General features: G+C 33.8%; 1 protein-coding gene across 2 annotated transcripts; it reads left to right on the forward strand.

Annotated features, from left to right (window-relative positions):
• Positions 1-1,011: 1,011 nt before the first annotated feature.
• Positions 1,012-16,145, forward strand: LOC116134388 (dual specificity protein kinase YAK1 homolog). Of its 2 annotated transcripts, XR_004128732.1 has the most exons (19): positions 1,012-1,599; positions 4,157-4,356; positions 6,501-6,654; positions 6,746-6,855; positions 7,183-7,252; positions 7,351-7,433; positions 7,516-7,594; positions 7,687-7,727; positions 8,560-8,682; positions 10,397-10,547; positions 11,295-11,409; positions 11,529-11,611; positions 11,722-11,796; positions 12,531-12,605; positions 12,749-13,554; positions 14,482-14,631; positions 15,047-15,348; positions 15,531-15,749; positions 15,932-16,145. XR_004128732.1 is itself a non-coding variant. In XM_031420067.1 (18 exons), exons 1-18 carry the CDS (start codon positions 1,480-1,482, stop codon positions 15,605-15,607), a joined length of 2,814 nt encoding a protein of 937 aa, XP_031275927.1. In that variant the 5' UTR covers positions 1,012-1,479; the 3' UTR covers positions 15,608-15,862. The 2 variants fall into 2 exon arrangements, 1 of the variants encoding a protein (XP_031275927.1); XM_031420067.1 differs by lacking the exon at positions 15,932-16,145 and having other exon boundaries at positions 15,531-15,862.
• The last annotated feature ends 903 nt before the right edge of the window (positions 16,146-17,048 follow it).

Genomic DNA, 17,048 nt, shown 5'->3' on the forward strand with positions numbered 1-17,048 from the left:
AAATAAGAACACTTTCTTTTATTAATAAAATATTCACAATATATAATATCATGGAATTGATAACACGATTGATTCTTAGGGCATACACTAATAGAGAATGTGGAGGTGGGAGTTTTTGCAGGGTCTTGAGTTAGGAGTGGTATGAGTTTTGTGTCTTAGTGTTGGGATGGTTTCGGGTGTGGTTGTCGTGAACTATTGGGTTCAAGAAAGTGATGCGGTGGGCTTTTTTTTTTTTTTAATTTAATTTATTTGAAATTTTTTTAAATATTTAGTTTTTGTTGGGTTGTTTTAGAATTTTCAGTATTTTTTTGGGTTACTAAAAAGATTCTTCAAACTCTGCTAACAAATATTCAAATAATGACCTAACTGTTACTTTCGGATTCTAGTGAACCAAACGGAAGTAGGCCAAACCTGAGGGACCAAAAGTATTTACCTCATTATAATACATCATTTAAAGATAAAAATAATACAAATTGGAAAGTGTAATATATCCTAGGTAAAAAAAATGTAGAATGTTAGCATCAGATTTAATTCTATTAAGAGAAATGATGCATTGTACAGAGACGAAAGAGTGAAACGGTGAGAATCTAGAAAAGATTTTTATGTGAAAACAAATCAATTACTTGAAAAGTCAGGTGTTTATTAACATAAAAATAGAAATGGGGTTTTTATTAACCCCCATAATTAAATCAAATAACAAAATTTTTGTTGATATTTCCGAAATAACATAAATTCTCTAAATGTTAATGAACCTTAGTACGTCGTTAAAATTAATAATATGATAGCTAAATATAAATTTATCGAATTGCCCCTATATTGTTTACTTTAACACATAAAACTTAATAGAGATTTATGATAGCACTATAACAATAAGGGAATTTTTGTGATTTAGTTATACCAAAGGGGTATTATTGTAATTAACCCAATAGAAAATAGAAACACATAAAATAAAAAAAATAAAAACACAAAAACAGTGGTTTTGGTTTTGGTTTTGGTTTTGTTGGCGTTAGAAAACAAAATCTTAAAGGAAGAAAGAAACACGGTGCTTGTCTCGCAGACCAAAAACAATTTCTCTCTCTCTTCCTCGTCTTTCATCTCTTTATAATTTCAATTGTTACATCTTTTATTATATATTTATTATGTTATACATATAATTAATAGACTATCTGGGTCAAAAAAAAAAAGCTAGAATTTTTATACATGTAACAATTGATTTTGATGGTTAATGGATCTGTGGAAAGCTGAAATCCTGTGATTGAGGGAGTTTATGTGAATGAATGAGATATGGGATTAGAATCGGTTGGTGGGTTTATGAAATCAATATCATCAGCAAGTAGAAGGGAATTTTATTTTCGAAATTTCAATCGGTGATTGATCAATCTTTGATATTTTAGGTGTTTTTTTTTTTGTTTTAATGGAGGAAGTGGAGATGGCCGATTTGTGGGTTGGAGCTTGATTTTATGTATTGGTGGTGGGTCAATGGATGAGGGCAGCCCTAGCAATGGAGGTCAAGCCACGTGGAGGCCGAGGGAGCTGGCGTTTCGCCTATATATGCTGCGCAATGAAACACAAGGTTTACGAGTTGTTGTTGGAAAGCCTGTAAGTCTTTTTAGTTTTGTAATTGTTGATTGATCATATCTTGTTCAAATGTTTGTGGGTCTGTGTTTGCATGTTGAAATTTCAAGAATTGCTTAAGCTTCTTGGTGTGGCAATGATGAATGAGGAAGGATTAAGCTTTATAGAACTGCTTAGTAGATGGAACTAGTAGTTTTATTTGTAAAGACTTTTGCTTTTTAAGTTTATGTTGCAGTAAGATATGCCATTTTGGATGAAATTAATTTTCACGTGAATCCCTATAAGGTTTAGTAGGATAGTACAAACTTGCTTAAATTTTTAGTATTGCAATCCCTTCACAAAATTGTGCATTTTCTTAGACTTATGGGTGGTAGTGTATGGAAGTAGTGTTGGCAGTTTATTACCGGGGCAGGATATTCTCCTATTCCCTTGTGTTACATAATAAGTATTATAGAAACCCTTGCTGTCACTTGTTATAATTCTTTCAATTCTTAGAATGCTCTGTTTCACTAATAACTTTACTTTCATTTCTTATCCAAAATCGTTGAAGTTCCAAATTAGTATATATCATGATAAAATCTTTTATTAATGAACTTTCACTTTCCTATCAATTGAAACTTCGGTTTCTTATCAAAACTTATTGTCAATGGTTAAACCTAATATAGTTTAGCAGTTCCCTATAAAGATAAAACGGTAAACCAGTATAAAGAGAAAAGTTCTTGTGCTGAATATCGTTATCTAGGATGACTTTCACATAATTCCAATTACACATTTCAAGAGTTTGTGATAGCTTATTGGCTCCCGTCTAACTTCTTTTATGAAGAGTCATTTGGCACAGCTATGTTGGTCACCATCCTCAAAGAATGTTTCTCTTAATGGAAATTTACCCCTCAGTCTCTAACCCACTGTCCTTCCTTCCCAAACATGCACACTAGTCTGACTATGAAAAGAAACAAATGAAAAATAAAAAAAAGGAAGTTTCTTTAAACCTTCTCCAGCGATATCTGTGTTTGATTTCTGCTCCATAATCTGTCTTAACGAATCTTCAATTAAGTCCACATAAATTCTAGTTTTATTAAACCATTCAAGTGCTTAGCTTGACCATTAGTCGGAGTCCAAATCTTCAAGATTGAAATATTTATGAACATATAAAAAGAACAATGTAATCTATATCTTATTATCTTGTCGTAAAAGTTCAACTCTTTGAACTAAACCAATTGTGGCATAGAATCAAAATATCTCTCTTAGAAGTTTTTGTTACAGTAGTGTGAACAATGCTGTGAGGCAATTTCTTGCATGGTGAACTCTTCCTATCTCCTGATAATATTGTGCAATATCAAGATGTTTTGTAAATTCTAAGCCATGAACAGTTCTTTCAATATTGTTGTCTAAACTTTTTTTTTTTTAATTTATCTTTTGAGTGGAAAAATCTGTTTATCAAGACCATGACATTGGATGCATTTTATTGTAACAAAGTGCATTTTGGTATTCATATATTAGCTTTCTCAACTGGTAATTATAGTAGACGAAAATTGGTGGCATGTTTATCTCATTACGTATAGTTCTTTAACCTCTACTGATTCAACTTATAAATAATCCTAGTGCTTACAGAATTTTGTAAGGCAACAGTGTTTCTTTTGAATGTTATAACATGCAAGAATTTTCCTAATTTTAATGTATTAGACGATTGTTGACGCTTCATTCTCTTGGAGAATTTGGTGGTTACCAATTTCCATTATTCCTTAAAAGAAGCTTGCACTCTTCATTCCATTTTGTTATATGTGTTAGTTTGAGCTGATTAAATGAGTATGATAAGTCCCTTTTCCTTTCTCATTGTTGGTTATCATGAGATCCATTAGTGAGCTTTCTATAGCATTAATCATTAAGTTAATTAAAAAAAAAAAAAAAAAAAAAATGATGGGTAGGTGGGAGGTGTTACCTTAACTTGCTCTCCTTGGATTTTGTCCAGATTCCCCATCTTAAATTAGATTGGGTTGCCATCGGATCAGGGAATTCTAGATTCATCTAGGCAACAGATTATTATAGTTAGATATGATACTTTGATCAAATAAATATCCAATAGATACAAATTAAACTCAAATCTTACTAAATATGTAGCTGGCTAACTTGTCCTGGTACAAATATATTGTAATGATACAAAATGCTGGAAACTTTGAAGTCTTGGTTATTTATCTGTGCCGATTTCGAGATTTGGGCTTAAGTTTTCGCATTATGAACATTTATCAATGCATGATCCATACTTTTAAATTAAGTCTGAGATTTTGGACTGATGTGAAATAATTGAATAAAAAATATTTCATTGCTGCTATCTGTATGAATTCAAGTCATGATGCATGAGAATGGAAGAAGAAAAGGGGGAGTTGTTTAAATGTAGATACATCTGTTATCCAATTTGTTAACATGTATTATGCCTTTGTTGTCTTCTAGCAGAAATTTAATTGATCTGCGATTTATATATTTTAAATTATTTAATATACTTTTGATAATGGTTAGACGGCTCGCAAGAGTAAAGATTGTTTGAGGAAAACATTTGTGCTGACATGCAACTTTTATTTTGCAGTTGGTGTCCAGACTTACCAAGGATATAGTTGAAACATACCAAATATGCAACCCACAGTTCAAGTATTCTGAAGAACTAAATCCAAAGCGGTATTTGACCAGCCCATCTGTTGGGGTCCTCAATGATGGCTATGATAATGTTAACTCAGATCTTATTTTGGCTGTGAACTTTGTCTTGGTCAATTTAGAGACGCAGAGAAGGTTCGTGATTGGTTATTTAATTTTTTTTTTTGATAGTCACCTAGTACTTCTGAAATTGATCTTCTTTCTTGTACCACTTAGCATGGCCTTGAAGTGAGTCTGTGTGTGGGTATGCTACATTGGTATATAAAGCATCAAATTAATTTTGTTGTGATCATGGTATAACAGCTGTCTTAGTGGCAACTATTTTAGGTAAACTGAGTTTTAACATAAATTCTGATGTTATATATCATCCAAAAGTGTATGTTGGTCATTCATGAATTGTTAGCTTCCTTGAGATGTAACCAGCATCTACTCGTTGTCTTGTGAATAAATATTTAATGTTCACATTTTTTAATTACTCGGCAATGGCACATTTAATGCACTGAAATGATTTTAACTCTGTGCAACCCAGGATTGTATTTCTCTCTCATTTATTACGTTCATTTTCTTTCTTTCTTTTTTTTTTTTTTTTGGTTTATCAGTTAAAATTTGGACTGTGGTTGCTGATTTTCTGCTCAGACATCTGAACCTTCTCTAGGGATGGAAAAATACACTTCAAGCTGATTTGACCATTGATTTTTCAAGAATAGGGCTGGTGGCAGAATTTAGCTCCATATCCATGGTTGCCTTATTTGAATTTCTGATGTAGGACAGATCAAAGAAAAGAAAGAAAGATAGAGATCAGAGATAGAATTAGAGAGGAAGAAAGGAAAGATACATATCAGAGATAGAACTGAAGAGAAAGAGGAGAAATTAGAGAATAGGCAGAAATAAGAGCAAAGAAATATAGATATTAGAGAAAAGGGGAGATATTGGAGAAGAGACAGGAATAAGAGAGAGATGGAAGAGAAATTTAAGATGAGGATAATAATAAAAGAAAAGTACATAAATTTAGAGGAAGGAGAGAAGAGTAGAAATGAGAGAGAACCAATAATCAATGTTATTCATTCATTTTCACTTTATTCAAAATAAAGTACATCCAGGCCTATGTATAATGGTCTGAAAAAACTGTAAAAATAAGTAAATAAGTGTTTTTGGATTAAACTAATAATACTAAAGATAATTTTAGCAAACAAGATATCTAATCAATACTATTTGTATAAAATAATAAGATAAATCCAATAAGCTAAAAAAAATTCCCTAATTAAAAGGTCCTAAAATATTAAAAGATTCTTAGTTCTGCATCAATTTCTTTACCAGACCTACCATGTCTTTGAAATGCCTCTGTTTGTATCATTGTATAGATGGGGAGGGCTTTTGGAGCTTTGGTTTTGCCGGGCTGGACCAGCACTGGTCTAAGTCAGACCTCAGTGCAGGCACCATCTCAATAGGAAACGAGAAAGTGTTTTCTAGAAGTTCATTGGTTAAATGTTGCATTTAAAAGTTTGAAATCTTTTGAAAATATATTTAACTAGGTGCTCACGGTGGTAGCAATAGTGCCTAATGGTTATTGGGACATATAGGAGCGAGTGAGATGGGGTGGTAACATGGGTGACCATTGTTAGTAATTAGATGGTAGAAATAACAAAATTGCAATGATAATAATGATTCAATTAGCGATATTTTGCATGAAAATAATCTGAATTTCATCTATGGATAATATAATTTGATTAAGAAATGAGGGTTAGGCCTGTGTGCCATGAGCACTGGTTTGTATCAAACTTTGATCACCTGTACAAAGCCCAGTGGGCCATTTTCTTTAGCCATAGTCTGTCTTTTGTTGAGCCAGGCAGTTTGGCCACCTTGCATTGGGCTTTTCATAGCTTCTGAAAGTTCTGTTTCAGAGTTCTTGACTATGTAATTTATTTAGCATTTGTTTTGGAATCTCAATATGCTTTTGTGCTATTTGTTTGACATGGCATTTGGTTAATTGCGCTATTTGTTTGACACGGCATTTGGTTAACTAAGTTTTTTTTTCATATATGTACTTGCTTTTTGCTTCATCCTTTGTATGCGAACGATGAGGCACCATACACTGGAGTGTATTGTGAATATTGTATGTGTAGTTCAGTATGCTTTCTGTGTCCCACCCTATATTCTGTTAATATAGGATTTCTAAGTCAAACGTTTAATCTCCTCTTATCAAAAAAGAAAACCAATCAGACTTGTAGTTTTCTTATAAAAACATCAAACATCTAATTGTCTTTTCTGATCATATGCAGATATGTTGTCAAAGATGTTCTCGGTCATGGAACTTTTGGGCAGGTTGCTAAGTGCTGGGATGCAGAAACGAATGGTTTTGTTGCTCTGAAGATAATTAAAAATCAACCTGCATACTATCAGCAGGCATTGGTTGAAGTATCTATTTTGACAACGGTACCTAATTCTGCTTTAGCATTATATTTCTCACTGGCAGTGATTATTAGTAGTAAAATTTTTGTTTGCTCTGCTGTTTGGTTTTTTGCAGTTAAACAAGAAGTATGATCCAGACGATAAGCATCACATTGTTCGTATTTATGATTACTTTGTACATCAACGCCATTTGTGCATTTGCTTTGAACTACTGGACACAAATCTGTAAGTTACCAACCTATGTATCACTTGTGCCTTTGTGCTGTAAAATAAGATTCATCAGTTGTGACTTCTCATACTTACATTTATATGTATATGTATAGGAAAATGATAGACTTACCGACTGGTGTGTACCGATTTTGTGCACCGAATGACGTGGCAAAATCCTGGCCGTTGATTAATATTAACTGATAATAAATAAACGGTCAGGATTGTGCCACGTCATTCGGTACACAAAATCGGTACACACCAGTCGGTAACTGTAGCATTACTCATATGTATATTGTTTTAGCTTTTTGTGCACCTTGGTTTTGACATTCTATAGTAATTCAGGTATGAGCTTATCAAGATTAATCACTTTAGGGGGTTATCATTGAGCATTGTCCAATTGTTCTCTAAACAGGTATAGCATTTTAGCTTAGTATTCAGTTTGCCTTTACTACAATTTCTTATGGTTCAATCTTATGGTGTTGCACTATGTCTTATTTGTATTCTACATAGATTTTACGTGGACTGGCTCTGTTAAAAGATGCTGGGATAATTCACTGTGATCTGAAGCCAGAAAATATTCTTTTGTGCACAAGGTAAAATACTCTGGCATGTTTTGTTTGCAAACTGTCTGATAGATTTTTTCTTGTTGAACTTATATTTTTTTCTTGAAAATAGTGTAAAGCCGGCAGAAATTAAAATAATTGACTTTGGATCAGCATGCATGGAAGATCGCACTGTATACTCCTACATTCAGGTTTTCTATTTATGTTTATTGCTAGGCTTCTGTTTTGATTTAATCATGCTCATAACTATTTAATTTACTGCATATTCTTTTTGCTTCTGCAGAGTCGTTACTATAGATCTCCAGAAGTTCTTCTTGGGTATCAGTATCCTATTAAATGAAATTTTGGCTTTGTTCTTGTTATTTCATGCCACTTTAATCCAATTTGGGTTCTGCTTTTTTAAATATCTAGTTTATGCTGAATTAGTCCAACTTCCAGGTTTTAAATGAACTATTATAACTTGTTTGAGGTTGAGCTGAAAAATTTGGACCCAACCACATTATTTGATAAGCTTGGGTTGAGGTTTCAGAGTGATTTTTTCATGTTGAGAGTTAAATTTTCAGCATCATTTATATATGAGAGTAGATACTGAATACCTTGGCATAATCTTTTGAAGTAGTCCCAGCAGGGAAGGGCCTAGCTTCTGCACCCCAATCCTCTGTGTTTCAGTTCATATACACACTTGTAAGTGTGTAATTATCTCCTTGGTTTCCTAGTAGGGAGTTTTGAAGTTGTTTCCAGTTGCTCTTCAACAACCTTTTATTTACTTATCAAAATAATGGGATAAATAAGGTGAAAAGTCTCTTGCTTTTTAATGATACAGCTTAGCCTTAAGAAGACTAGAATTTTTAAAGTTCATGATAATCCAATCTCAACTGTTAATCGATTGATCTGACTGAACCTAGGTGGAAGGTTTTGATTGGATGTTTCTGTTAAAAAAAGTTAAAAGTCTCTTGCTTTTAATGCTCCAGCTTAGCCTTAGGCCATTCCTTTCCCTTGTGATGGAAGTTTCAATTGTAAGTTTCTGTTTGCATCTATCAGTTAAGCTGTTTAGAACCTTCAGTTTGGTTCTTTATGGTATTTGATGTGCTGTAGATTATAGTCCTGATTATAATTTGTGCAAGCTTCTTGATGTTCTGCCATTAACTCTTCATAGATATACTACGGCTATTGATATGTGGTCCTTTGGGTGCATAGTTGCTGAATTGTTTCTAGGGCTGCCATTATTCCCAGGAGCTTCAGAATTTGATCTTTTGAGGCGAATGATTGAAATACTTGGGTATGACTCTTTCTTTAGTTCTTTTGTGTTAGCAAATAAGTTTAAACCATATTTTATGTGTTTAATCTTCATGTTCTTGCTCATGATTATGTTGAATCTTTCAAGTCAAATGATTGAAATACTTGGATCTAGCGTCTTCTTTTGTTCTTTTGTGTTTGCAAATAGTATTAGATCATATTTCATCTTCTTAGATATCGTATTCTAGTGCATGATTGCGTTGTCTTTGATTGGCTTATATAATTTCTTGTAATGTAAAGAGGAAAATAAGGCAAGTTTGTAATAGCCTCTGAATTTCTTGTATCAAAGCGTGGAAATTAGTTTCAAAATTCCAATGCTTTTTCTTTTGTTTATTTTCTAGCAGAAGCATAAGAATCCATTTGAAAATGATACAAACTTCAAATATAAATAACAGTGGATATAAGAGTTATTGACAAAAAATATAAAACAAAACTATATAATATTTTCAGGGTGCTTGGAGAACCTCTTGCATTTAGGTCTTGCAGATACTTGCACGAGATCTCCTATTGATATATATTTAGGCAAAAGACTTTTTTGGTGTCTGCCCCAAAAGAGGAGATTGTTGATGTGAAGTTACTGAAGGAGATACTATATATGGACAAAAGACCTTTCAATATTAAGTTCTGATGGAGGTGAATATGTAGTCACAAAATCCTTTCTAACAGCTCTAAAGTGATTTAATAGATTCCAGTGTAGCCTGAAATTGAGGTAGACAACTTGCTTAGCATGCATTTTTGGAATTTTGGGGGAATGGTTTGATTTCTTAACATGGATCTAGTTTTTTTTTTTCTTTTTCTTTTTCTTTTTGGTAACTTCACTTGGCAGAGCCCCACTGCTTGTTGAAGCTTTGCACAATTAATTCAATCTGTGTCAGCCTAAAAATTGCTCACCCTATGGCTAACATTGAAAGTTCCATAATTTGATAGGTGTATATGAAAGGTTTAAACCATAGGAACATGTGTAAGCATACGTACAAACAGAAAATTGAGGCAAAATGACTTATTTAAGTTCCGTAAACAACAATACTTGTATACAAAGGATATTATGTTTCTTAACATATTTTAATTATTAATTACTACGGCAAAGTTTATAATTTCTATATAAAGGAAAGAATACTAGTGAATGGAGAAGATTAATTACTTATAGCAAGTTGTATCACACCTGTTTACACCAAAGTTGGATTTACATGGACCATAAGTGATTGTTTATCACATTGAATATAGAATGTATAGATAAAATTTCCCGCTTTGGTCTAAGCTAATTATAGAAGGGGATGTTTAGTGGAAGCTTAGAACCATGCATACAGTGTGTGCAACCGTCCATCTATTTTTTTCTTTTTCCCTAAGTAAAAATATGTCAATATCTTTGAAAGATATTCCTTGCATGAAATAACATCTTTCATAACTGGGCGTGGAGTTTTTACTCAATAAACAACTTAAGTTTTTAATCAAGGGTTTGTTTTTCTACTCTTTTCTTATGTTTTTATTTATTTAAAACTATGAGAATGTAGAAGAAAATGAACTTTTGCATTTTAGTTTGGCTAATACTTCCATGTATGTCATATTTGACAATTATTTTGTTTTCAGGATATTATACCCAGTGTAAGGCTTTTCTTTTTGGTGCTTATAAAATACCAATTGGTTTAAACTTTGCAAATATTTTCAATTCTCATTCATGTATGGTTGACATTTTGTAGAGAACAGCCCCCTGATTATGTACTAAAGGAGGCAAAAAATACAAGCAAGTTTTTCAAGTGCATTGGGAGTGTCCACAGTATGGATAATGGTGAAGTTTTCATGGGTGGAAGAAGTGCTTACCAAGCACTAACAGAGATGGAGTATGAAGCTGTAAGTATTCACATTATAGTTTTTGCTGTCGGAGGATGTTAGAAACCCCAAACTTCACCTGCAAAAGATCACTCACAAACAACTACCCAGACCACTCTGAAACTCCAATAGTCAACAACCCAGAAATTCCAGTCACACAAGAACAGTTTAATCACTTCAAAACAATTAAAGAACACAAGCAATACTGAATAACTCAATTTATATATAGAATAGCAACTCTGTGACAACATTACTCCAATAACAGTTCATCTACAACTACAATTCAGCATAACAGAAGATAAACATAAACCAAACCATTTAAGATAAATTTGCTAAGAACAAAGAAACCCGCTGGACTTCAAGGGCCAGCACCTCCCCAACCCCTTTCCCTTTTTACTATTTTCGAATGATCCTAGATAGATCCCTCACATTATCTTTTATTTTTCGTACTCTCTTAGTATAACTGAATTCAGCCCCCCATCAATCATCACTTGCCACTTGTCACTCTCTCATAAACCTAATACCACCCACACACTCACGCATACAGCCTGACAATAAGTCCCCCATCCCTTTTTTACACCTTTATTTTTCCTCCCATACTCATATGTGGTGTTGGTCTCATCAGAGGATAAGTATTATAAAAGAGGTTATAAGATGAATAGGTCTTGTTAAATCTCTAGTAAATGATATCTGTATACCAATTATACAGATTTACTCTTTTGTGATGTAAATAGTATTCCTGATTGTCAAATTTTGACTGTTTGTCAGAGAGAGTTGAAAAAACCACTGATTGGGAAAGAGTACTTCAATCATAAGAACCTTGCAGAAATTGTTACAAACTACCCTTACAGAAAGAACTTGTCTATGGAAGATATTGTGAAAGGTTAGCTTCAATGTTTTTAAATATTTGAACCATGGAACACATTAAAAAGTGTTTTCGAATGTGTCACTAACATCTTTTGTGATGTCTTTGATGTTTTTACTATAATGAATCATTGACAGAAAGTCAAGGACGATTAGCTTTGCTTGATTTTCTTAAGGGACTTGTTGAGTTTGATCCTGCTAAACGGTGGTCACCTTTTCAGGTTATTGTATTCTCCCAGTTTTCTTCATCTGTTTACTCCCTGAATAAGCTGCTATATATATAAATGTACATTAAAGTAAATAGTTAGAGTTTGAATTCATTTGCCTGCAGGCTTCAAGACATCCTTTTGTGACAGGGGAACCTTTCACTTGCCCTTATGAACCACCCCCAGAGACACCTCGCATGGTAAGTGGATCTATGTGTATTTTGGATTTTCTAGCCCATTGTCTTGTACTTTTGATTGCTTTAATATTGTGAACCTCTTCCAACTGTTATTCTCAATGGTTGGCACCAGACAAGCAAAGGAGTTTTTCAGATTCTCAGCATTAGACTCGCATTCTGGTTGGGCTCATCATTTTCTATGTTGTTTCTATAACTCTCAAAATTTTCCTTTTTTTTATTATATTTTCTATTTCAGTATGGCATGTATAGTTTTATGTTTTCAATCTTCAAAGCGTAGATATTTCATTTTTAAAGAATTTTAAATTTGTCAATTTCATTTTCGGAGTTCAATTTTTTTCTCAATCACAAAGCGCTTTGTGAAGACTTTGGATGTATAAATAAGGTAAACTGCACTTGACTGCCTAACTGATTAGTGAATGTTAGCTTATATTTTGAGGACAGTTCTTATTTTGGTTTATAGTTTTCAAGCTGATCAATATCTTATACAGTTCCTTGTACTTATCTTTCTGCAGTTGGCTCTGCCAACTATCAAAATAACGATGCTAATGGTGAAAAAATAGAAGAACAAAAATAGGCTTTTATTCTGCCAGGGATATTGCTTGTCTATTTTAAAATAAAGGGGGTCTCATAACATTTCTGAACTAGAGGCATTCTGTGTAATTTATTCTGTAAAATGTTAGGCATTTTTCAGTTATCTAGTTTCTGTTGACATACATTAAACTTAAATTCTTTTTCAGCCTGTTGGTCAGAATATTAAGGTGGATCATCACCCAGGTGCAGGCCATTGGTTTGCTGCTGGTCTTTCTCCTAATGTAAGCATATTTTCCTTTAAACAATCTAAGAGGTTACGCAGATGATTAATTATCATTTTCTGCAACTATTGATAACTTCATTATAATATATTTTGTAATCCAGAAAAAGATAAATAAGCAGATTATGTTTACTTTTCATGCAGATTTCTGGCAGGAACAAATTTTCCCTGCATAATACCCCACATTTTCAGGTGGTGCCATATGCTCATGGTAATAGTTATGGTAGTGTGGGAAGCTATGGTAGTTATAATGATGGTACTGGGCTTGGAAGTAGTTACGGGAGTTATGGTGATGGTGGCAATATGTTTGCCTATTTCTCTCCTGTTGGTCCATCTGGGATGAACATGGCTGCACAAGGAGGCATGTCAATGCTTGGAAGTAGCCCTGATGCAAGAAAGAGGGTCATTCAGTATTCTCATGGAAATGGGCTTGGTGTGAGTCCATCAGCAGGAATTATGGTTCCACTCCCCCTAGGTACTAGTCCCTCACAATTCACTCCTCCAAGCTCATATGGTCAGGTTTCAGCTGGCTCTCCTGGACATTATGGTCCAACTTCTCCTGCAAGAAGCAGTGTTCATGGATCTCCTTTAGGAAAAATGGCTGCTGTTACCCACTATAATAGAAGAAAAAGTTGGGGATATTCTGGAAATTCTCAAGAGAGTTCATCATCTCAACATTGGCAAGGACAATCTATTGATGGCACCAGCTCTGGTCAATCTGAAGCTAACTCTCAAGTACTTGGTAGTTTGTCATCAAATCTGCAATCAAATCCAGGTTCCTCCAACTCAAAGCAGCAACGAGGAGGCTCCGGAATTACTCATAATTTGTCTGCGATGAAGAGCATGTCCAGCTCGTTAACACGTGGTTCTTGTAGTGCAGAAACAGCTCATGATAAACCTGAAGCTGGCCTGTCAATGCCAGATCCTGGAGACTGGGATCCCAATTATAGGTAAGCAGTCTATAACTTACAAATGCATTGTCAATGTTTGTAAAATGAATTCTGGGATAAACTGGTGTTCTAGATGTGTATATGCATGCATTATCTAAGATAACATTGATTTGTAGTCCATGCAAACTGCCTGTTGTATGCATCTAATTCTAGCAAGAGATTGTGATGTTTGTATTCTTACTTTGAACAAAATCTTTTAGTTTTATTAACACTTTGGCATTTTGAACTATTGAATTTAATGGCCTTTTGTAGCGGCTGCCTGGGGCAGACCATTTGCCTTAGCTACTGGTGCTTTAAATCTCTAGGACCAGCTTGGTTACCTTTCCGTAGGCCATTGGTGCCTATTACCAACTAGCAACCATCTTTTCTTTTCAATGCATTGTAACTGTCTAGATTCTTTCATTCTTTCTATATGTTAATTCCATTTATTCTGATTTTTATTGTGGATTGTACTTTTTCTCCACTTATGATGTAGATGTAGACACAGATAAAAATTGTAATCTTTTAGGATGTGTGGATAATTACACTTCTTGTATAATGAAAGGATAGTGCCAAGGATATCTGATATCAATGCTATTTCTCATTTCTATAAATACTTCAATAATTTAAATATTTCCATTACTACACATTCGAAATATTTAGTTTTAATTTTATAAACTATAATAAAAAGACTGGAGTGGAAAAAAAAAAAGTTGTCTATGCTTAGAGCCTTTGGCCTTCTCATGTTACTTGATCATCTTAATGTGTTATTATGAAATTATTATCATGTTTTTGAGTAACCCTATGACAGGTCATGGCCTTATCATGATCAGGAATTTTTCCCATGCTTTTAACCTAGGAACTAAGGGCTCGTTTATTTAGATTTTTGTCATTTGAACAGTGGTGCTCAATAACATTAATTCTGATTTTTATTTATTCCTGTTTCAGTGATGAACTTCTTCTGCAAGATGGTCCAGATGAGACCTCCTTAACTGCTGAGTTAAGCAAAGCTATGCATCTTGGTTCGGCTGATTCATCAGTTGGAATTGGAAGATTCAACCGCGCCTCAAGCACAAGCTCAAATCTACCCATCCAAAGGTGGAATCGTATATTCTTTAGACTAGATTTACTTAGTCTCTTCCTGTCAAAAATTAAGCATGGTTCATGTGAATTTCTTTGCATTTATTTCCTGCTGGCAAATTATGGGTCTGTTTTATTTAACAGAACATATGCAATATGAGATGACACAAATGACTTGGGGATGAATAGGCACTTCAATGTTCTGCAGTATCATTTGACTGGAAAATATAACACAATAAAATTGAACTTTTGACTAGAGTGAAGCCTCACTAGTATGGGAATGCCAAAAGGGTGCATGTTTTGCTCCCTTTATTATTACTCTTTTTGGTTTCTGATTGTTTGTCCTGCACAGAAACTTGGAGGGGATCTGTTTCTTTCATTTTTAACTCTTTTTGCTGTTCATTTTGTAATGGTTTCATTTCATGCACTTCAGACAAAATGGGCCCATCCAAGCATTTTCACATGGAGACATGGGCAGTCCACCGTCAGCTCATGACCCACAGGTTGGATATTCCCGTTTCATGTCAAAGCCTTCTCATTTCATGACTCACAGCTCACAGAATTCTCCAAGCCGTTTAGGACAGCCACCTGTTCAACGGTTCAATTATATGAGGCCCAATGCTCCTCAAGGGAGTGAATGGAATCATATCAAGGTGCCGCCTCCTGCTTCTAGCTTTAACTCTGGCGGCCAACGTTCTCCTGGAAGTGGCTCATTCAACAACGTCATACCATGGGGTATCTCCTGAGACTTGGCAATTTCAAGTCACTCCAACCTTATGCTTTAACCTATCTCTGTTTTGCACAGTAACATTTTATTTAATTAGAGTTGTGTGAGTTAAAAAACATAACTTGTGTGTGATGAATAGGTGATTGAATGTGCTGATGTGATTTTACTTGATTGTGTGAATTTATTGTAGGACGTAGGGCCAATCATCCTGTCACAAATATTCCAACTGCATCTCGTGGAAGAAAAGACTATGGAAGGATTGTGTGATGTTGGAATCCGCTTGATTTCAGTAGGAGGGATTATGTATTGAGTTGGCAAGAAAATTGTACTCTGTAGTAATTCACATGTCTAGTGGGCTTCTAAGCAAATCCTCATCCAAACCATGCTCATTCTTTGTGCTTGCATAAATGTAATTTATGGTTATTGTTTTTCTTGTCATCTGGTAATTTACATGCAGCTGAGTTTCTTTTGTTGCTTTAATGGCCTTTCCCAGATCAAAAAATTAATTTAGTTTGTGTTTAATTGGGATTGCTTTTTTATTTTGTTTGAGGAACTCTAACACTAACCTATTGATTGAGGTTTATATTGCAGCCGCTGAAAGGAATAGGAATCCAAAAAGACAGAGTTATATTGTCAAGGTGATGGCTGGAGTTTTTCATTTAGTTGAGGTGTTGGAAATGGAAGCTGTAAATGTAGTAGAATTGTTTTATTTTTTCCATTTTGTAAAAAATTATTTGACCAATTCTTTTTCTCTAAGCCAATTTGCGTTGTAAAGTTAAGCAAGTTATTGATCCTTGAGTTCAGCAGGATATTTGATCAGTTTGAACAAGAAAGATTACAAGTTGAGGAAAGGTAATTTTGATAATTTACTTTATTTATATGCAAATGTCACAATAGTACTCTATCTCTAAACTCTTTCAATAAGGCCATTTGGGCACCTGAAGAGGATTAGCTGGTCTTAGATTTTTATGAAATTACAAAGTTGATCATCTTTATAGAAGATACCTTCTAATAAATAGCAGTAATAGTGTAATACTAGCGTAGGATGGATTATTTTATGATTTGATAACACAAAATTTTAAAATTATAATTAATTTAGAGGTATTATTATCAATTTATTCTATTCTTTACTACAAGTTTTAAAATTCAATGGAAAAAATCATTTGATTGGAGAATGATTAAGATTTAAAAAATTCAAAACCCAAAAACAAATTTCCTATATATTTTATAGAAGTTACTTTGTATATTGTTAATCCCACACAAACCACGTGGTATTTGACATTACTCTAATAATGTCCTCTTATATTACTTATAGGGGGGTTTCTGGTTCAGGGAATGTTGGATTACTGGAAAGATAGATTAACTTAAAGATTATTGGAAATTTTTAGGAAAATATGTTTGATTAATTGGTGGGTATGTTATATTAATATGTTTGGTTAAGAGGAATAAATTGGTGGGTATGTTGTTTAAATTATTGAATTGTCTTCTAATTAAATATTATTATTATATTATTTTTTAATATTATTATTATTTGGATTATATACCCCTCTATATTTAAAAACTTAGCAAAAACAACCCCATAATAAAAGTTTAAAAAATCAACAGAGCACCCCTATCAAACCAGCCACTGTCGGCCGTTGGTAACCTAACGATGCACAGAAGGCAGGAAATAGCCTCTGTGCGTGGTATGGCCATTTCTGGCCAGAGA

The sequence above is a fragment of the Pistacia vera genome, unplaced genomic scaffold (genome assembly GCF_008641045.1).
Source record: "Pistacia vera cultivar Batoury unplaced genomic scaffold, PisVer_v2 Contig1081, whole genome shotgun sequence".
Taxonomy (NCBI): domain Eukaryota; kingdom Viridiplantae; phylum Streptophyta; class Magnoliopsida; order Sapindales; family Anacardiaceae; genus Pistacia; species Pistacia vera.

Coding starts and splice junctions, on each gene's coding strand:
- LOC116134388 (XM_031420067.1), top strand. CDS start 1,480: ATGGATGAGGGCAGCCCTAGCAATGGAGGTCAAGCCACGTGGAGGCCG. Junction 11,410..11,528: donor TATGGAAGATATTGTGAAAG/GTTAGCTTCAAT, acceptor AATCATTGACAG/AAAGTCAAGGACGATTAGCT. Junction 11,797..12,530: donor CCCCAGAGACACCTCGCATG/GTAAGTGGATCT, acceptor ATTCTTTTTCAG/CCTGTTGGTCAGAATATTAA.